The sequence below is a fragment of the Pristiophorus japonicus genome, chromosome 9 (genome assembly GCF_044704955.1).
Source record: "Pristiophorus japonicus isolate sPriJap1 chromosome 9, sPriJap1.hap1, whole genome shotgun sequence".
NCBI lineage: Eukaryota > Metazoa > Chordata > Chondrichthyes > Pristiophoridae > Pristiophorus > Pristiophorus japonicus.
This window is the reverse complement of record NC_091985.1, coordinates 76,902,381-76,924,084: the sequence shown is the minus strand read 5'-3', so window position 1 is coordinate 76,924,084 and position 21,704 is coordinate 76,902,381. Positions and strand designations below refer to the sequence as shown.

General features: G+C 40.7%; 1 protein-coding gene across 12 annotated transcripts in view; it reads right to left on the bottom strand.

The window, feature by feature from the left end:
* angel2 (angel homolog 2 (Drosophila)) overlaps positions 1–21,704 on the bottom strand; it is a 159,083-nt gene that overhangs the window by 43,832 nt on the left and 93,547 nt on the right. For 10 of the 12 annotated variants that reach the window (XM_070889482.1, XM_070889476.1, XM_070889477.1 and 7 more), the window contains 6 exons: positions 20,146–20,215; positions 18,943–19,361; positions 15,079–15,208; positions 14,784–14,859; positions 6,695–6,858; positions 2,218–2,515 (listed from right to left, as the gene is read on the bottom strand). In XM_070889482.1, the coding sequence (XP_070745583.1) occupies positions 2,367–2,515; positions 6,695–6,858; positions 14,784–14,859; positions 15,079–15,208; positions 18,943–19,361; positions 20,146–20,215 (1,008 nt within the window). In that variant the 3' untranslated portion in view covers positions 2,218–2,366. Of the gene's footprint in view, positions 1–2,217; positions 2,516–6,414; positions 6,531–6,694; positions 6,859–14,783; positions 14,860–15,078; positions 15,209–18,942; positions 19,362–20,145; positions 20,216–21,704 lie in introns of those variants that run through there. The other 2 variants (XR_011595015.1, XM_070889487.1) reach the window with 2 other exon arrangements.

The following is a 21,704-nucleotide window of genomic DNA, read 5'->3' as shown; positions in this document are numbered from 1 at the left end:
TGGCAGCCAACTTTGCACAGCAATGTCTCACACACAGCAATAACGTGACCAGAATATCTATTTTAGGTCAAAAGCAAAATACTGCAGATGCTGGAATCTGAAATAAACACAGAAAATGTTGGAAATCTCAGCGGGTCAGGCAGCATCTGTGGAGAGAAACAGAGTTAACGTTTCAGGTCGATGACCCTTCATCAGTTCTAATGAAGGGTCAGTGACCTGAAACATTAACTCTGTTTCTCTCCACAGATGCTGCCTGACCCACTGAGATTTCCAGCATTTTCTGTTATTATCTATTTTCGATGTTGGTTGTGGTATAACTTATTGGCCATGACACTGAGCGAACTGCTGTGCTCTTCTTCGAATAGTGCCGTGGGATATTTCCGTTCACCTGAGAGGGACGACAGAGCCTTAGTTTAACATTTCCTCTGAAAGACGGCACCTCCAAAAGTGCAGTACTCCCTCAATGCTGTACTGAAGTGCCAGCTTAAATTATGTGCTCAAGTCTCTGGAGTGAGGTTTGAAACCATGACCGTCTGACTCAAAAGCAAAAATTCTATCATCCAGCCAAGGCTCACACCTGAATAAAACCTTCATCATCATTAACCTAATTGCAGAGAAGCCTACAGACATCCTTGGTTTTACTGAGACTAGGCCCACGGATGGCAATATTTTCCCAATCTTTGAGGCTACCCTTCTAAGTTTCTCATTCTATCATGGCTTTTACTCTAATTGCTGTGTCAATCGTTTGCCAAAGCCCCTCGGTATTTTCCTCACTGAAATGTAATTCCTTGCCTGCCCTCAGTGATTCCTTATCCTCTGTGATTTGTCTTCATATCAACTCCTCCTCTCATACCTCCACTGATCTATTTGCCTTCCTCATGTCCCTCAACCTCACCCTCCATGCCAATTCCTCCACTCACACACACCAAACACACAGTCACCTCAATCAATGGGTCCTTGAACTCTCCTTGATCTCCATCAATGATATAATGCTCTGGCTACTTTCACATCTCAATTGTTATATACATTGCCTGACAGCCCACTCTTGGAAGATGCAAAAAATCTAAGCTCTGGAATTTCCTGCCTAAACCTCTACGCCTCTCTTTCCTCCTTCAAGATGCTCCTTAAAACTACTTCTTTGACCAAGCTTTTGGTCACCGGCCCCAATTTCTCCTTATGTGGCTCGGTGTCAAATTGTGTGTCTTAGAATACTCCTGTGAAGCGTCTTGGGACGTTTTACTATGTTAAAGGCACTATATAAATACAAATCATTGTTGTTGTTAGGGAGTAAATTTCCATGGGGATTCTCCTGCTCATTCGCCGTAGCTTCAGTGGAAGAGCTGCAGAAACCCCAGGAAGAGGCATTGTCGGTTCCCAGCATTAAAGTTGAAACTGTCAATTTATTTTTGAAGCAACCTAGAATGGTACAATCTATATAGTGCTATAAGTGCTTTAAAAGCAAATAGCTAGATTCCAATTTAGTGCTGGGAACAGTTTTAGTTAAAATTCTGTAAGGGGAATTAGTGGTGGTGGTGGTGGGGGGCTCAGCCTCATTTACATCCTCCCTGTCCTGTTTAGATGTAGTCCTTACTACTAGGGGGTTCAAGGGGTATGGCGAGAAAGCAGGAATGGGGTACTGAAGTTGTATGTTCAGCCATGAACTTATTGAATGGTGGTGCAGGCTCGAAGGGCCGAATGGCCTACTCCTGCACCTATTTTCTATGTTTCTACTGCCCCGTCCGCTCTCACTCACATTTGCAATATTTTATCTACCTCCCTCCCACCAGTTGTTCCTAAGCTTCATTCTCCCGCTCCTACATCCTGCCAAGATCCTGTCCCCATCTTCAACCTGTGGATGCCTCTGTCCTAGCTACTGCGCGCGCTTGGCAGCTTGGTCCAAGCCCATGGCATTTTCTCTTCACTGTGCTTCCTATCTAGTCTTGACCTCAGCTCCAAACCAAGCTACTCTTTCTTTGCTGGTGCCAAACATTAAAGGAGTCTGGCAATACCTTAATATTAATCCTATTAAATGGTGTGAGTTATTGGCTTTTGTTTAAGTCTTTGGGCACAACGAAAGGTATCCCTCTAGCAATTGTGCTTATACTTTTGCACTAATTTTCATTATCTGCAGCAGTAACTATTTGTACAGTATAATTACACATTACTAAGTTTTTTAAAAAAGGTAAAAATAAACCATAAACTTTTTATTTCCAGTTTTTGGACAGAATATTTAAAACCTTTCAGAAATTTATCAAAAGTGAAAAATGATACACAATAAAAATGTTGTACCCCATATACCGCATGATTTTGGATCAAATATTCAACAGATGTGGAAGGAAGAAACTATTAGGCAGCTTTTTTTAGTATCAAAGTTTATGTCTGAATTTTGCTAACAAAGGCAGGTGATCAGAAGAGTTGATTTCATTGGGTAATCTATTTACAGTCCATAGATCTTGTTCAGTAAGTAGAGCAAGTTTTCCAAGAAGCTGCAAGTGACCATCATGGGCAGCTTCTCCTACAGAAACAAAAAAAGACATTACGGTATATATAACATAGAACATAGATGCAGGAGTAGGCCATTCGGCCCTCCGAGCCTGCATCACCATTCAATATGATCATGGCTGATCATGCAACTTCAGTACTCCATTCCTGCTTTCTCTCCATACCCCTTGATCCCTTTAGCCGTAAGGGCCACACCTAACTCCCTTTTGAATATATCTAACGAACTGGCTTCAGCAACTTTCTGTGGTAGAGAATTCCACATGCTCACAACTCTCTGAGTGAAGAAGTTTCTCCTCATCTCAGTCCTACATGGCTTAACCCTTATCCTTAGACTGTGACCCCTGGTTCTAGACTTCCCCAACATCAGGAACATTCTTCCTGCATCTAACCTGTCCAATCCCGTCAGAATTTTATATGTTTCTATGAGATCCCCTCTCATTCTTCTAAATTCCATTGAATATAAGCCTAGTCGATCCAGTCTTTCTTCATTTGTCAGTCCTGTCATCCCGGGAATCAGTCTGGTGAACCTTCGCTGCACTCCCTGAAAAATAAGAATGTCCTTCCTCAGATTAGGAGACCAAAACTGTATATAATATTCAAGGTGTGGCCTCACCAAGGCCCTGTACAACTGCAGTAAGACCTCTCTGCCCTATACCCAAATTATTTCGCTATGAAGGCCAACATGCCATTTGCCTTCTTCACTGCCTGCTGTACCTGTATGCCAACTTTCAATGACTGATGTACCATTACACCCAGGTCTCGTTGCTCCTCCCCTTTTACTAATCTGCCACCATTCAGATAATAATCTGCCTTCCTGTTTTTAACCACCAAAGTGGATAATCTTATATTTATCCACATTATACTGCATCTGCTATGCATTTGCCCATTCACTTAACCTGTCCAAGTCACCCTGCAGCCTCTTAGCATCCTCTTCACAGTTCACACTGCCACCCAGCTTAGTGTGATCTGCAAACTTGGAGATATTACATTCAATTCCTTCATATAAATCATTAATGTATATAATAAATAGCTGGGGTCCCAGCACTGAACCTTGCGGTACCCCACTAGTCACTGCCTGCCATTCTGAAAAGGACCCGTTTATTCTTACTCTTTGCTTCCTGTCTGCCAACCAGTTCTCTATCCACGTCAGTACATTACCCCCAATACCATGTGCTTTAATTTTGCACACCAATCTCTTGTGTGGGACCTTGTCAAAAGCCTTTTGAAAGTCTAAATACACCACATCCACTGGCTCCCCCTTGTCCACTCTCCGAGTTACATCCTCAAAAAATTCTAGAAGATTTGTCAAGCATGATTTCCCTTTCATAAATCCATGTCGATTTGGACCGATTCTGTCACTGCTTTCCAAATGCGCTGCTATTACATCTTTAATTCCCCACCACCGATGTCAGGTTAATCGGTCTATAATTCCCTGTTTTCTCTCTCCCTCCGTTTTTAAAAAGTGGTGTTACATTAGCTACCCTCCAGTCCGTAGGAACTGATCCAGAGTCGATAGAATGTTGGAAAATGACCACTAATGCATACACTATTTCTAGGGCCACTTCCTTAAATACTCTGGGATGCAGACTATCAGGCCCTGGAGATTTATCGGCCTTCAATCCCATCAATTTTCCTAACACAATTTGCTGACTAATAAGGATTTTCTTTAGTTCCTCCTTTTCGCTAGACCCTCGGTCCCCCAGTATTTCCGGAAGGTTATTTGTGTCTTCCTTAGTGAAGACAGAACCAAAGTATTTGTTAAATTGGTCTGCCATTTCTTGTTCCCCATTATAAATTCACCTGATTCTGACTGTAAGAGACCCACATTTGTCTTCACTAATCCTTTTCTCTTCACGTATCTGTAGAAGCTTTTGCAGTCAGTTTTTATGTTCCCTGCAAGCTTCCTCTCATATTCTATTTTCCCCCTCCAAATTAAACCCTTTGTCCTCCTCTGCTGAATTCTAAATTTCTCCCAGTCCTCAGGTTTGCTGCTTTTTTTGGCCAATTTATATGCCTCTTCCTTGGATTTAACACTTTCCCTAATTTCCCTTGTAAGCCACGGTTGAGTCACCTTACTCGTTTTATTTTTACGCCAGACAGGAATGTACAATTGTTGAAGTTCATCCACGTGATCTTTAAATGTCTGCCATTGCCTATCCACCGTCAACCCTTTAAGTATCATTCGCTAGTCTATCCTAGCCAATTCACGTCTCATAACCTCCAAGAACAAGATAAAGGAAATAATATTTAAAAAGAATCAATTTCCAAAACTGTACTGGAGTCTGAAAAAACAAAATCCTCCATGAATATTAAAAAAGTTTCTTTATTGAATTTTTTTCTCTTTAAAATTGGTTCCCTTCCCTTACACTATTCTCAGTCATCTACCAAAGCAATCTTGAACCTTTTGCAAAGTGGTACGTCCATCAACTTTCTTTCCTTCTTAGTCGGCAAAGCATGTGGCCTCCATGATGGATCAGTGCCTACCAGAGGTTGTGATGTGAACCCATGTCCCAAAATTCTGAGAGTAGACTGGGGCACAAAAGCATTCTGCCATCACATCAGCTCCATTGGTTAGCTAGTTATTACTATTTACCTACATACTATCTACACGTATAATGTTGTCTATTTTTCTGATAAGATATTAAGGGGGAGAAATTGGGATCGTTTGCACCTTCAGTTAGGCACAAACGACTTTTCGCCTGGCACAGGAACTCCTGCCTCGCGGATGTTACCGTCCCCAAAAGGGGCGCCTTGCAATTTTCCGTTCTTATATTCTTTTTCTTTTCAGCTCTTCTGGTCTCCATGTACCGTCTTCCACAAACTCTGTACCCTTGCTACTAATTCCATCTCCGCCCCAGTCATATCTGAGGCTGAATTAGACTTCTTGTAACCTTATTCAAACCCAAGCTAAGCTTCGAATCCAATATCCTCTCCGTCACACCTACTTCCACCTCTAACATTGCTTTCCTCCGCTTCTGCCTCAGCCCACCTGCTGCGGAAACCCCCATCCATACCTTTGTCACCTCCAAGCACAACTAATGCAATGCGTTTCCCATCCTCCCCATAAACTTCATTTAAAACTCTGCTGCCTGTATCCTATCTCTCATCGTCCTGCTCATTCATCATCCCTGTACTCACTGATTTGCGTTGGTTCCCGGTCCACCAGGACCTCAAATTTAAAATTATCATCTTTTTGCTTAAATCCTTTCATGGTCTTGCCTCATCCTATCTCTGTAACCTCCTACAATTCCTCCGCCCCGAAATTTCCATTACTCTGCCTTTTGTGCATCTGTCCCTCCCTTCACCCCATTATTGGAAGCCATACCTTTAGCCGCCTAAGCCCTAAGCTCTGATATTCCTTCCTTAAACCCCTCTGCCTCACCATCTCCCTCTCCTCCTTAAAAACCACCTCTCTGACCAAGGTATTGTTTACCTCTCCTAATAACTCTTTGGCTCATTTTTATCTGATTATACCTCTGCCTTGGGACATTTTTCCATGTTAAAGGTACTATATAAATTCAAACTATTGTTGAATACGCCTCTGTTAACTTTCACATTTCCTCAAATTCAAAATAGAGTTGCTTCAGCTGAATCATAGGCAGTTCCATTATGAATGCAGAAACATGAATTTATAATGGAAAAACGTCGACACAAAAACCTGAGAACAGAAAATAAGGTTTTGTACACAGCTCGTGGCATACATGCAAGTTTAAAAAAAAATTAGAAACATATTTAAGCTGATCACTTAAAAGGGAAGGATAGAAAATACTTTTCCTATAAATGTTCCCTTAGTTCTGTCGTGTTTAAAATAAGTGTTCTTAATGTATAAAAAAAATAGCTTTTATATTAGAAGCAGGTTCTGGATGCTGCTATTTAATTTGGTAACACTGTTAATATCATGGCATTTATTACCAGGGAGTGTGAAGCCTTCTTATCGACCATGCTTTTTAAGCAGCAGAATCAGCTGATTGTCAGCATGATTTTAGTGCATTGCAAGACAGTTTCAGGCTCCCTTCCTTATGAGACATCTGCAATAAATACATTAAATGTATTCAATTTAAAAAGACTCATCTCTGTTATCAGCTTAAGTTAATACAGGTATAAAGATCATTTGGTAAATTTTTTTTAATTGTAATTTTGTAACAGATATTGAAAACATTAAAAATTCAGATCAGCTTTTTGTTTTGGTTACCTGATTGTGGAGAGTCATTATTCTTTGCTGCTGAATAGAAAATATAATCCACAGTGACTGCACATCTGGAGTGGCAGGTGGTGACCTCTGTTTTACCACTGCCAGGTATATAATGGGAGTACACAGACGTTAGCCTGAACTTGTGCTGGATAGCAGATGGTGTCCTGCAAAAATCAACAGAATCGTATTACTGGTTTTCAACTGTCTAATTTATTAAGGACTGCTACATACATTGATATATCACAAAAAATATTTTCCGCAGATATGCTGTGTTGTTTGAATTTGACTTCATAGTTAATCATCAGCCAGATTTCAACACATCAATAAATTTACAGGCCAGGTGATGGATCTAATGATATGAAATTAGACTCAAAGGAAACAAGACCGATTTCAAGTTTTGTAGGTTCTTGATCAGATCTAATAGTGAAATGCCTCAGTCTTAGAACACAGAGAATGAAGTAAAATAAAACTGGGCAAATTCTCACTAAATATGCTAGCAGCTGACTCTGAGCATGCATTGATGGTGATAGTTTGCGATTCAGGAAGTAAAAATCCAAGAGAATGGATTCATCTTTTGTTTACTGTTATACACAATTATAATAACAAACATCAATACCAAAGGTAGATTACCTAACTTGTATGGTCTTTATTTTTCAAATGATTTGCCTCCTACATATAACATAAGAGCTTGCCTAGTTTGATTGGTTTGGGGAAATACATATAGAAATGTTGCATTGATGTTGCAGATAGGTGCTGCATCACATGGTCTGCTACTACTGTGTCACATACAGTTCATTTAGACCCAAGGCTGAACAGAAACTGACTGACTAGTAATAGATTCCACCTCACAAAAATCTACAACTCTAAATCCATAGTTGGGTTTTTTGATATGTGAAGAACGCAGATCATTCAAGAATGAAGACTATTCTACAGCATAGATGTTAGTATTTGGGTATTTTCTACTACTTTCACATAAACAGTTTGACAACACCATCTGTAAGCAGACCATGGAGGGAATTTTAACATGTGGGAGCGATTGGGATTGGGTGCAGGTGGGGCGGGTTAAATGGCCAAAAAAATGTGTCGGGGAGCCAGCTCCAACCCGCCGACCTGCGGCTTTTACTCAGGTGGGACAAGGGGCGGGCAGCCAACCAGGAGGCGGGTTTGGCATTTTAAGTATGTTAATGAGGCTGGAACCCTCAGATTTGTAGGTTTAACTGTTTTCGGCCGGGTTTCCCAGGCCTTGGGGAGCACTCCTTGTGGGGCAGGAGGAGCAGGAATGCTTCCTCCCGGCCTCCCACCATCAGGTTCTCCCCAGCTCCTGGCGGGTCAAAAGTTAAAATACCTCCCCCCGCTCCCCTCCATGTGTTTCTCAGACTCTCTGCTGCAGTGAATTAGCATAGCCTGGGTTTAAAAATTAACCCCAATCATAGCAAACAGTGTACTAAAGAGCATGCAGAATGCCCACTATAATTGATAATCTGGATGGTGGAAAATATCTCAATGCTTAATCGCTTCATACAGACTAAAAATTACTGATCAGATTTTATTTACATTTCGATGACTCTCAGAAGCATATAGAGACAAAATAATATATAGAACATGATCATTTAGAATACATATAATTGGGATGAATGTGTAAAATAGGCCATAGTTCTCCCAGCTCCTCCTGGTAAAGTCTTGAGCAAATAAAACAAATTTCTAATGGTAACATGTAAGCAGTTAGTTCAATTGTGTTCACCTGCAAACATGAATCTGCTAAATAAGAGCTGCTAAACAATACAAGATTCTTAAGATTTCAAGGATACTTTCCTCTATGCAATTCTAGGCAACTTATCTGAGGGTTCTAAAGTAAACAGACACTGGTAAACAACGGGATGATGGCTCGTGAGTTTTGGTTGTCTCTGGGACTCTTCCGTACCTCCACTACCTCATTAAGTGATGACTCTGGCAGGCCACATAGTTCACATGCCAGACACGAGATTCCCAAAGCAAGCGCTCTACTCAGAACTCCTTCACGGCAAACGAGCCAAAGGTGGGCAGTGGAAACGTTACAAGGACACCCTCAAAGCCTCCCTGAAAAAATGCAATCCCCACTGACACCTGGGAGTCCCTGGCCAAAGATCGCCCTAAGTGGAGGAAGTACATCCGGGAGGGCGGTGAGCTCCTCGAGTCTCGTCGCCGAGAGCATGCAGAAATCAAGCGCGGGCAGCGGAAAGACCTTGCGGCAAACCTGTCCCACCTGCCCTTACCCTCAACGACTATCTGTCCCACCTGTGACAGGGACTGGGCTCTCGTATTGGACTGTTCAGCCACCTAAGGACTTATTTTAAGAGTGGAAGCAAGTCTTCCTTGATTCCGAGGGACTACCTATGATGATATAATGACACAACAATTGGAAATTACATGTTAATCTGTTCCATCATAGCATGATGAATTCAATCAAGATGAAGAACACAAAAATTATTTTTAAATCAAATTAGCAGTGTCAGGTGTCCCTATGGCTCACCTTTCTAACTTCGCTCCCATTTTGATCTGTCATTGGTTTTGCACAATTGCTCAATGCAAGATTCAGGGACAATATTTCATCTTTTTCCACAGGACCGTGCAAACCTCTGATCTGAACAATTACTTCAGTAACTTCAAACTTTTGGTTTTATCATCATTTTCAAACCTGTTTTCATCTTATACCTGACCCCAAAGTTTTCCTTTTCTCTCATTTTCTCATATTTTCCTCAGACCTCTTACTACCTTACCCATTACACATCCTCTGTTCCTCTAATGCCTTTTATTTCTTCAATGGTTTTACTACTGGACTGTGGTGAATGGTTTTAACACTCTACGATGTTTACCCTTTGTATATTTGCCTGTCTGAAAGTATATGTAAAAGGACTGGAAAGATCAGTTGATCCATCGAGCCGGTCCTATCCAGGCATGGTGTAACTTTAACACACCATCCCCATTGCAATCACATAATCTCTTGAAGATTAAAAAAAAGCTGTAAGCCAACTTAGGTTAAAAAAAACTCTGGCAAATTCCTCTCTTAGCCCTAAAGGCAATCCAACAAGCTCTAGGAAACCACAGTGAGTGTCTAGCAGAACCCCAATACCTATCCTTGTTTTTCTGTAAACCTGTAAAATATTTCTCCTTTAACATAGCAAACATAGAAAATAGGTACAGGAGTAGCCCATTCGACCCTTCGAGCCTGCACCACCATTCAATATGATCATGGCTGAGAAAGAGAAAGAGGATAATATATCTGAAATTCCAGGGAAACTAATAATGAATCAAGGACTGAAACTCACTAAAGTTAACTTAAGCAAGAAAACTATATTAGAAAAAAATAATGGCACTAAAGACTGACAAATCCCCAGGATCTGATGGTTTCCATCCCAGGATTTTAAAGGATGTTGGTGAGGAAATTGCAGATGCTTTAGCCATAAACTTCCAAAGCACTCTCAATTCAGGAATTATCCCTTTAGACTGGAAAATTGCAAATGTAACTCCATTATTTAAAGAAAGGTGTGAGAGAGAAATCAGTAAATTACAGACCTGGTAGTCTAACATCTGCTGTGGGGAAGTTATTGGATTCTATAATTAAGGATAGAGTGGCTGGGAACTTTCAGAAATTTGAGTTGATTAGAGAGATAATATGGATTTGTAAAGAGTAGGTCATGTCAAAGGGATCCAATTGATTTTTTTTGAGGAAGTAACCCAAGTAGTAGACAGGGGAATGTAGTTTATATGGACTTACAGAAGGCATTCGATAAGGTTAAATTAAAGTGCATTGTTGTTTAAATTAAAGTGCATGGAATTGAAGGCAAATTACTGACCTGGTTAGGGGATAGAAGACAGAGAGTAGGGATAAAGGGTATGCACTCGAATTTTAAAGAAGTGACTAGTGGTGTCCCACAAGGATCTGTGCTGAGGCCTCAACTATTCACTATATTTATTAACGCAAGAGAGAGCCATATATCCAAGTTTGCCAACGACAAAGATTGGTGGCATAGTAAGTACTGTAGATGGGAGCACAAAAATTACAAAGAGGCATTGATAGATTAAGTGAATGGACAAAACTGTGGCAGTTGGATTTCAATGCAGAGAACTCCAAGGTCATCCATTTTGGATCTAGAAAGGATAGGTCCGAGTACCCTCTTAAATGATGAAAAGCTAGGAACAGTGGAGGTCTAAAGAGATTTAGAGGTCCATGCATGTAGATGACTAAAATGTAGTAATCAGATACAAAAAATAACCAAAAAGGCTAATGGAATGTTAGCCTTTATAAGTAGAGGACTAGAATACAAAGGGGAGGAAGCTTTACTCCAGTTATACAAAGCTCTGGTTAAACAACATCTGGAGTACTGTTTCATCATCATCAATAGGCAGTCCCTCGGAATCGAGGACGACTTGCTTCCACTCCCAAAGTGAGTTCTTTGATGGCTGAACAGTCCGATACGAGAGCCACAGACTCTGTTACAGGTGGTACAGACATTCATCGAGGGAAGGGGTAGGTGGGGCTGGTTTGCCGCACGCTCCTTTCGCTGCCAGCGCTTGGCCTCTTCATGCTCTTTGCGTTGAGATTCGAAGATGTACTTTCTCCACCTCGGGCGGTCTTCGGCCAGGGTCTCCCAGGTTTCATTGGTGATGGCGCACTTTACCAGGGAGGCTTTGAAGGTGCCCTTATAACGTTTCCGCTGTCCTCCTTTGGCTCGTTTACCATGAAGGAGCTCCGCATAAAGCATTTGCTTAGGGAGTCTCGTATCTGGCATGCGAACTATGTGTTCTGTTTACAGTCCTGGTCAACTCACATTAGAAAGGAAGTATTGGCCTTGAAAGGAGTGCAGCGCAGATTCACCAGAATGTTATCAGGGCTCTAAGGGTTAAAATATGAGGATAGTTTACATAAACTAGGCTTGCATTCCCTGGAATATAGATGATTTGATTGAGGTTTTAAAGATTTTGCATGGAATTGATAAGGTAGATAGAGAGAAAATTTTTCCACTGGTGCGAGTGTCTAGGGCAAAGGGACATAACCTTAAAATCTGAGCCAGGAGAGAAGTTAGGAAACACTTCTTCACGCAAAGGGTGGTAGTAGTTTTAATCTCTCTCCCAACAAAAAGCAATAGATGCTAGGTCAATTAATAATTTAAAATCCGAGATCGATAGATTTTCACAATCCAGGATATTAAGGAATATGGAGCCAAGGTGGGTGGATGGAGTTAGTATACAGATTAGCCGTGATCTTATTGAATGGCGGAGCAATCTCGAGGGGCTTCATATGTTTCTTTAGTCTTATTAGGCTTTGGACATGATCAGTTAGACAATTTTTTTTCAAAATGCACCATTATTTTAACCCAGAGTGAAATCAGGAAGCACTTTTTCACACAAAAAGTAGTGGAAATCTGGAAAACTCTCCCTCAAAAGGCTGTGGATTATGATTCAATTGAAACTTTTAAGATTGAGGTTGACAGATTTTTTATTAACTAAGGGTATTAAAGGTGGATAAATGGATTTTAGCAACAGGCTCGAGGGGCTGCATGACCTACTCCTGTTCCTATGAAGTCCTTCCTTTCTGCTGAAGCAGGGATTTCATGAACAAACTTATAAGAACATAACAGGAGTAGGCCATACGGCCCCTCGAGCCCACTCCGCCATTCAATACAATCATGGACTTAGCGCCACTTTCCCGCCTGCTCCCCATAACCCTTTATCGTTTAAGAAACAGTCTATTTCTGTCTTAAATTTATTCAATGTCCCAGCTTCCACAGTTCTCTGAGGCAGCGAATTCCACAGATTTACAACCCTCTGAGAGAAGAAATTTATCCTCATCTCTGTTTTGAAATGGGAGGCCCCTTATTCTAAGATCATGCCCTCTAGTTCTAGTCTCCCCCATCAGTAGAAACATCCTCTCTGCATTCACCTTGTCAAGCCCCCTCATAATCTTATATGTTTCGATAAGATCACCTCTCATTCTTCTGAATTCCAATGAGTAGAGGCCCAACCTACTCAACCTTTCCTCATAAATCAATCCCCTCATCCCCGGAATCAACCTAGTGAACCTTCTCTGAACTGCCTCCAAAGCAAGTATATCCTTTCGTAAATATGGAAACCAAAACTGCACGCAGTATTCCAGGTGTGGCCTCACCAATACCTTTATATAGCTGTAGTAAGACTTCCCTGCTTTTATACTCCATCCCTTTTGCAATAAAGGCCAAGGTACCATTGGCCTTCCTGATCACTTGCTGTACCTGCATACTATCCTTTTGCATTTCACGCACAAGTACCCCCAGGTCCCGCTGTACTGCGGCACTTTGCAATCTTTCTCCGTTTAAATAATAACTTGCTCTTCGATTTTTTTCTGCCAAAGTGCATGACCTCACACTTTCCGACATTATACTCCATCTGCCAAATTTTTGCCCACTCCCTCAGTCTGTCTATGTCCTTTTGCAGATTTTTTTGTGTCCTCCTTGCTTGCAAGCCAGTGCATTTGCTGACAGTCCATCCGTAACATTACTAATACACCTTAGTCTCAACCTCAGAAAAATATCCCTTCCCAATGCCACATTCTCAAAGATGAAGGACATTATACTAATCCAGTGCATCGTCCAATACTCCATAATGTGCTGCTCGTCAGTCAGTGTGAAGTAGCAGCAAGTCCAGACATTATTGATCCTGCATAGACTGAAGAAAATTGGCTCATCTGATTGCGGACGTAGAATTCTGTTTTACTGCCACACTCTAAGCCTCATCCTGAGTTTCTCTTTGAGGTATCCTCCCTCCTTCAGTATCTGCTCTGAGTGACTCCTCATCCGCGGTAGCTTCAACCTTCATCTCAACTCACCTTGCCCTCTCTCCTCTGATTTCACTGCCCTCCTGACCTCCTTTAATCTCTCCTATATAAACTCGCCTACCCATATTCCCGGCCACCCCGTCAACCCTGCCATTTGACTTAGACTCTCCACTCCCACGGTCTTCATCACAGACAAGGCCATCTCCAGCCACTTTTTGGTATTCTTCACCGCTCACACCCTGTTAGCCCTTCCTACCCCACTTCCTTCTGTGTCTGCCCCTGTAAAAAAACTGTTCCCCAAGTCACTTATAATTAAAAGTTGCCAACTGCCGAGCCTTTGGTCCTCCATTCACCATGATACTTTTGCAGCTGCTGATCTACGCAAAAACTTCCTCTCCTCCACTTTTAATGTCCTTATTCACAGTAAAACCTTTGTTCTCTCCCTTCCTGATAGTTCCCCCTGGTATGGCCCCCATCTTTGCTTCTTCAAGTCCACGGAGCGTAGACTGGTTTAGCCTTCCATCATCAGCTCTGACTGGACCACAAAGCATTATCGATACTTGCCCTCTTCTGTCAAAACCACTCACTACTCCGGAATCAGCCTTCTTTTCTCCACTACCAATTGCCTTAAACCTGTCTTGTCTGCTCCCTATACGCTCACCGCCATCAAAAGGTGAGGAGCTCACTAAGATCATTTGTTCAGCTGCTTCTGTTGCTTTCCTCTTCCCTTTCCCACTAAGCCAAACCTTCCCCAAGGTTCTCCTCTGCCCTCGCCCTGAACCCGTGTTCTTCTCTAGTTTCTCTCCGAGCTTCTTTCATTTTCTCACAACTTGTTCAGGAAAATACACATCTTGCTACTTTGACCCTCTTTCCACTCAAGTGCTTCTTGTCCTGGCCTTCATGCTAGCTGACATTGTAGGTTATGGAAACGAGGCCTGGCTGTTCGGATTGGCAGAGCCTCCGGGTCCCCAGACTCCGATTGTGCAAGTCTGCTTCGGGGCCCATGCGCATCGTACCCATCCCACCTTTAAAATCAGGGTTTAAAGCAACTTTTATCTTCAAATTTAATTTTAAAAATAAACTTTGTCTCACTTAAAAATGTTCTCTTTATCTTCTGTACACTCACTACCTTAACTATATTTATTGTATTGACCTGGAGCAAAAGTGTCAAATTTTATTTATTATTATAAAACTAAGGAGGCTGAATGTGAATAAAATCATTATGAAGAATGGGCCTCAAATCAATCTTCTCCTCACCATTGAATGATTCTGAATTTTCAGCAAAAAAAGTTAACTTACAATTCATTCACATAAGAATTCTTATTCGTGGCATCCTTTAACTCTTCCGAACTGTCCAGAGCATCCAAAGGATATTCTTTAAGTTACATAGAAAATATTAATGTAGTTAAGAACGGTGCAAAAAAAAATTGGTTAAGTTCATCAGCAAATTTCTTAAACCAATATAAAGTCAATTTTTAAACTAAAACCATTGTGATAGCTGTTCAAAACAGACATCTGACCACACACAGAACTGTATTGCATTATCATGTTTCATATGGCAGTTTGACATCAAAAAGAAACTTGGAAATCATACCTGCATCTTTCATTGTTTGCTGACAATTTAATGTTTCATATTGACATGCTGCTGAAATCCCAAGACTTGGTGGCCAAAGTGGCTTTGTCAAAGCTCTCTGGCCCCTGTGACTTTGCTCCTGACCTGATACCTAGACGAAAGATAGTAAGTTTTAAGGTGTACCACAAAACATTCCTAGTTTTGGAGGAATGATCAAAAGCTTGGTCAAAGGGATGGGTTTTAAGGAGGATCTTATTAGAATGGAAAGGCAGGTGTTTATAGAGGGAATTATCCTTAACTTCTCTGCTTCTCAACCATTTCCTTTAATAATTGCTTAAAGTCTATCTGTTCAACCAAGCTTTGTCATTTCTCCTAATCTCTCTCTCTCCCTGACTCAGCTTGTTTCCTTTTCCCTATCTGTTAAGTGCCTTACGACTTATTGTAAAGATGTTAAATGTATTATATAAATGCAAGTTGTTGCTGACTTCACTGGAGACTTCTGCTGCTAATTTGAAATTTGAGAATGCTCAGAGGGAGAGGGGATTTAAAATCTGCAGCAGGAACCAGACTGCAGAGTTGCTATTTAATTATCATGGCACTGGAGGACTGGAGAAATGGATTGTGCTGAGTGAAATTTGGAAAAGCAAAATTCAGTCAGGCAGAGTCAGCATGGATTTATGAAGGGGAAGTCATGTTTGACAAATTTTCTGGAGTTCTTCGAGGATGTAACGAATAGGGTGGATAAAGGGGAACCAGTGGATGTGGTGTATTTGGACTTCCAGAAGGCATGTGACAAGGTGCCACATAAAAGGTTACTGCACAAGATAAAAGTTCTCGGGGTTGAAGGTAATATATTAGCATGGATAGAGGAGTGGCTAACTAACAGAAAACAGAGAGTCGGGATAAATGGTTCATTCTCTAGTTGGCAACCAGTAACTAGTGGGGTGCTGCAGTGCTGGGACGTCAACTATTCACAATCTATATTAACGACTTAGAAGAAGGGACTGAGTGTAACGTAGCCAAGTTTGCTGACGATACAAAGATGGGAGGAAATGCAATGTGTGAGCAGGACACAAAAAATCTGCAAAAGGACATAGACAGGCTAAATGAGTGGGCAAAAATTTGGCAGATGCAGTATAATGTTGGAAAGTGTGAGGTCATGCACTCTGGCAGAAAAAAAAAATCGAAGAACAAGTTATTATTTAAATGGAGAAAGATTGCAAAGTGCCGCAGTATAGCGGGACCTGGGGGTACTTGTGCATGAAATGCAAAAGGATAGTATGCAGGTACAGCAAGTGATCAGGAAGGCCAATGGTATCTTGGCCTTTATTGCAAAGGGAATGGAGTATAAAAGCAGGGAAGTCTTGCTACAGCTATATAAAGGTATTGGTGAGGCCACACCTGGAATACTGCGTGCAGTTTTGGTTTCCATATTTACGAAAGGATATACTTGCTTTGGAGGCAGTTCAGAGAAGGTTCACTAGGTTGATTCCAGGGATGAGGGGATTGATTTATTAGGAAAGGTTGAATAGGTTGGGCCTCTACTCATTGGAATTCAGAAGAATGAGAGGTGATCTTATCGAAACATATAAGATTATGAGGGGGCTTGACAAGGTGGATGCAGAGAGGATGTTTCTACTGATGGGGGAGACTAGAACTAGAGGGCATGATCTTAGAATAAGGGGCCTCCCATTTCAAAACAGAGATAAGGATAAATTTATTCTCTCAGAGGGTTGTAAATCTGTGGAATTCGTTGCCTCAGAGAGCCGTGGAAACGGGACATTGAATAAATTTAAGATAGAATAGATAGTTTCTTAAACGATAAAGGGATAAGGGATTATGGGGAGCTGGTGGGGAAGTGGCGCTGAGTCCATGATCTTATTGAATGGCGGAGCAGGCTCGAGGGGCCGTATGGCCTACTCCTGTTCCTATTTCTTATGTTCTTAAATGAGAAAGATGAGAGCAAATGTATTTTTGAATGCTAGTTAATACAAAGGCAAGTATCTCAGTGTATAATAGTTTTGTAATCTTACAGAAGAGTAATGGATCCTTTAAGGTTTTTAGTGGTGTTTTGGAAGAGGGGTGCCAAGTGTCATATTGTAAAAAGTATAAACATCATAGGTTCACAACATATTTGGCTAAATCAGCAAAAAATTGATATGTACTTGCTGAGATGGAATAAAAGTCCAACTTAATATAAAAGACGATATTTGTATTTCATTTGTATATGAATGTTTATAGTGACACTGGGTATGCACAGAAAGAATATTTATACATTCAGAAAGACGGACAAATAAAAATACAGTCCTGTCATCCAGTCTCAATTTCATTTCACAGAACTGGTGTGCTGAAGAGAACTGGGGATGATGTTTGATAAATTCTCCAACCCTCACCTGGGAGTGAAAATCAGGAGAATATTTTAACTCAAGTAAATGGAGCACATTATAAGATCTCAATGGCTTTACTGGCAAAAAATAAACAGTTAAGTGCAACAAGCAATCGTCACTGCTCTGATGACAATTAAATCATCAGGTGAAAATGACAACTATAAATAGATTTGTACAGTGCCAACGAAATTCAGCTATAAAAACTGAGAAAGGCATAAATACATATTCTGTTTTCATTTTTAACAGTGAGCTTCCCTTACTGGCAATCTGATTGACCAGTTCAGTGAATCCCCTTCTGGTAATCTAATTGGTCTAAAGGAACTGCAAAACACAAATTACAATTACTTTTTAAAATATTCATTCCTGGGATGTGGGCTAGCAATCCAATTGGTCAGTGATTATTAAGTGACCTATGCTTCCAATTAGTCACTTAAAGCACTTTGAAGACTGCAGCCACCACTGACTACTGACTATGGCAAGCTTCTATGGAGTTTGAAAAAATTGAGTCTTTTTCTGAAATTTATTTGAAAATGATAGTGACTATTAATTGTCACATGGCCTCATCCATGGTTGCGGTAATCATTTTAGAAGGTACAACCAGTTTTGAATCTTCTTTACATGTAACTTTGTTTTAATCTTTTTAAAAAGACATCCATCTTCAATTTTTTTAAATAAAAATCGTAAAGAAAAGTTTATATTTTGTTTATATGGTGGCCCCAAGGGATCTTACACAGATTTGTAGTATTTGCCCAGGAGCATGGATGTTCTTAAGAAATACAAAGTATTCAAAACCAACCAAAATGTTTCTCTGAGCAATACATGGGAGAACATCTAATACATATACCACTGCAACATTTTCTTTGGCTACTAGATATTAATTTATAGTACTTGGACACTATGAAGTAAGATAACTTTTCTCCCGTGATTGCAATACAGGTTGAACCTCCCTTATCCAGCACCCTCAGAACCTGGCCTGTTCTGAATGAGGGATATTTCCAGATAAGGGGAGGTCACGTGTTTTCAACACTACACAAATGGCAGTGATGGAGGGAAGCCGGCACTGATTCAACGCTGCAGCAGTCGGGGGGGGGGGGAGGCGGGGGGGGGGGAGATGAGGTTGGTGGCCCGAGTGGGCCCAGCGGTGACCCTGAGGTGTCGGCGGGCCCCAAGGTTGGGTACATTTATTTTACATTGATATTTTGCGAGGATTTTGACCGGCCGTGTTGTGCACATGTGCTACCCGGCGTCCGAGAATGGTTCCGAACGAGGGGTGATGCCGGATAAGGGAAGTTCAACCTGTACAAATTTTCTTTCGATAAAGTCTCATGTTTCTATTACAGTGTGATGGTTTAACATGAGAGAACGTCAGAGTCTTGGATTTCACTAAAGCTAGAGAAAGAGGTTAACATGGTTTCCCAACAAAAAGGTACCCACAAACCACAATATTTTTACCCCCTTTTATGTTTTGAAGTGGTTTTCTTGAGGATATTAGCAGTACCTTTCCTATTGGAAGTCCATCATAAATCAGTTTCCCATTCCTAATAAAGTTGTATAAAGGAGAACCAGGAACAGAGTTAAAATCGCCACATAGGATGATCGGCCAGTATTCACCATTCCCGTTAGATGCCAATTTGTGAATCTCAGCCAGGAGTATTGCAAGCTGAGTCAGCTTGATGTCCCCTCGTCGTGGATTATACAAGAGATGAGTATTTGCCACACACACAAGAGCAGCAGATTGCGAAAGAACTGGTTGCAGCAGTAACACAAGTCCTACATTGTCTCTATCTAGTATTTGGATCATAGGACGATAAAATTCCACTGGGCTAGCAGAGACGAGCGAAAATTTAGAGCGTTTAAAACAAATAGCACAGCCATCCCTCTTGTTTCCTGTTCGCATTTTGTACTCACACTGATAACCTGCAGAATAAACATCAAGACAAAAGTGTTTTCATTATAAAAATTGACACATGTCTATTAGAACTTGCTAGAACAAATTTCAGAATATTAAATATATACAAGTGAAACTGGTTTAATTCCAAACTAAGACATGAAAAGGTCAATCCCATCTATTTAACTTTAATAAGTACTTTTCATGAGAATTGTTTCTAAAATGAATTATTGGCAAATGGGAGGATTTACTGTCATCAGCTCTACCCGAGTTGGAAGAAATGTAATCACTACAGCTATTAAGGTAGATTTCCAACTGGCTCACGAGAAATAGTGGGTGAGATGAGCAATAACTTGAAGACAAAACACTTGCTCCACTATTACATTGTCTGAAGCTGCAGCCAGAACATGAGAACTAAAATGTGATAAAGTAGCTGTGAGATTACGAACTTGTATCTGCTGAGTACAAGTGTCCAAATACATTTCATTCAGGAACATTAAATGGCTGTGAAAGAGATGTCCATCTCTTCTATCATGGTTGACTTCAAAACCAACCCAAAGATAAAAATGACATGATTCAAACACACTGCACCAAAAATATTGAATTGTCTAAATTGTAAGAATCACAGAATACTTTCTCAATATTCTTTAATCATGCAAGATAAAAAATGAAGTCTATCAGTATGGGCTGAGCAAAGTTCAAGACTTATTTTCTATTCGGCTTAGAATTATGCAACATATATAAACGGAAGGGCATCTAGTGGTTAAGGCCCAGCTTGTCCCGAGTAGAGTACTGTATAACAATTAGTCTTACCCAGTGATTCCAGTACTGGCTTCAGCTGCTGTCCATAGTGGTTGTCCTGAACTTCTTGTAAACACAAGATCTAGAAAAGACCAATCAATACAAGCTACAGTGATCCCACACGCAACACGTTGGTCATTAGCAATTTGTTTATCATACATACTTGGCCAATACCATTTAAAATTGGTATACTCTTTGCTTTATTTTAAGGGAGCATTACCATTGCTTTTCAGAGCTTCAGCAAAGAAAACCTCACTGATTTCCTGCCATGCTGGTAGTCATAAATTATTGCCATTTGAATTTGTACTGCGCAATAATTTTAATTAATATTGTGTAAAAAAAAAATTGCATACCCTCTACAGTTTTTATTCTTCAAATGATCTGCATCCTTCAAATATTGTTAGGAGTAAAGCCTTGTTTGGCCACCTGGTAGGCTTACACAAAAAATGTTGCCTAATTGCTGCAGATAAGTAGTGTCACACATGGTCCCCTACTCCAATGGCGTATAAAGCCCAGGATCTGTGTCATAGTGCAAATTCATTTTGAATTGAAGCTACACTGAAACTGATCATGGACCTATAACTCTTGTCCCCGTGCAAAAATATCCCCAGTGTAGGACTTGCAGGGGCAGGTGTGTGGGAGGAGGGGGCGTGTGATATGGTGTGCAGAGGATATTGAAGAATTATAACACTACACTGCAGTTAATCTATCTTCTTTACTCATTAACTATTTTCCACACACACCACAGGAGGAAGCAAAAAGGAACAAATGCAGTACAGTTCAGGGGATTATTTTGCACTGAAGTGAAATCTAAACAGTAATGTTTATTAAATGTGTAAAGATCACCATGTGGCTGTCTTACAGCAGCTACAAATTTAAATCTGATTAAAAGATGCCAGAAGGCAGCCACTGAACGACCTTTAATCTGACTCGGGCTACTTTTGCCTGATGATAACTGAGCAGCCATGCATTTAGCTATCTGCTGTTGAGTCACCAATTCACATTTTGCACCACAGGAAACAAATATCTGTTGAGACTTTTGAAATTCCTCCACAAGACACAAAAAGTAGGGCTCTATGAGCATCTCGTGGAAACAATAGGAACAGGGCAAAATCTATGGATGTTTTTTTTTGGACTTCCAGAGGCATTTGATGAAGTCCCACATAAGAGACTGTTAACTAAGGTAGAAGCCCACGGATGGAGGGCAAATAATTGATCTGGATCAGAATTGGCTGGGCAGCAGGAGACAAAGTTGGGATAATGGATAGGTTCTCAAATTGGTAGGATGTGACTAGTGGTGTCCCTGTATTGGGGCCTCAACAATTCGCAGTATTTATTAATGACTTACGATGATGGCATAGAAAGTCATGTATCCAAATTTGCAGATGACACAAAGATAGGTGGCATTGTAGATGAAAGTATAAAATTACAAAGAGATATTGATAACTTAAGTGAATGGGCAAAACTGTGGCAAATGGATTTCAATGTAAGCAAATGTGAGGTGATCCACTTTGGACTTAAAAAGGATAGAACAGGGTACGTTCTAAAAACAGTGGATGTCCAAAGAGACT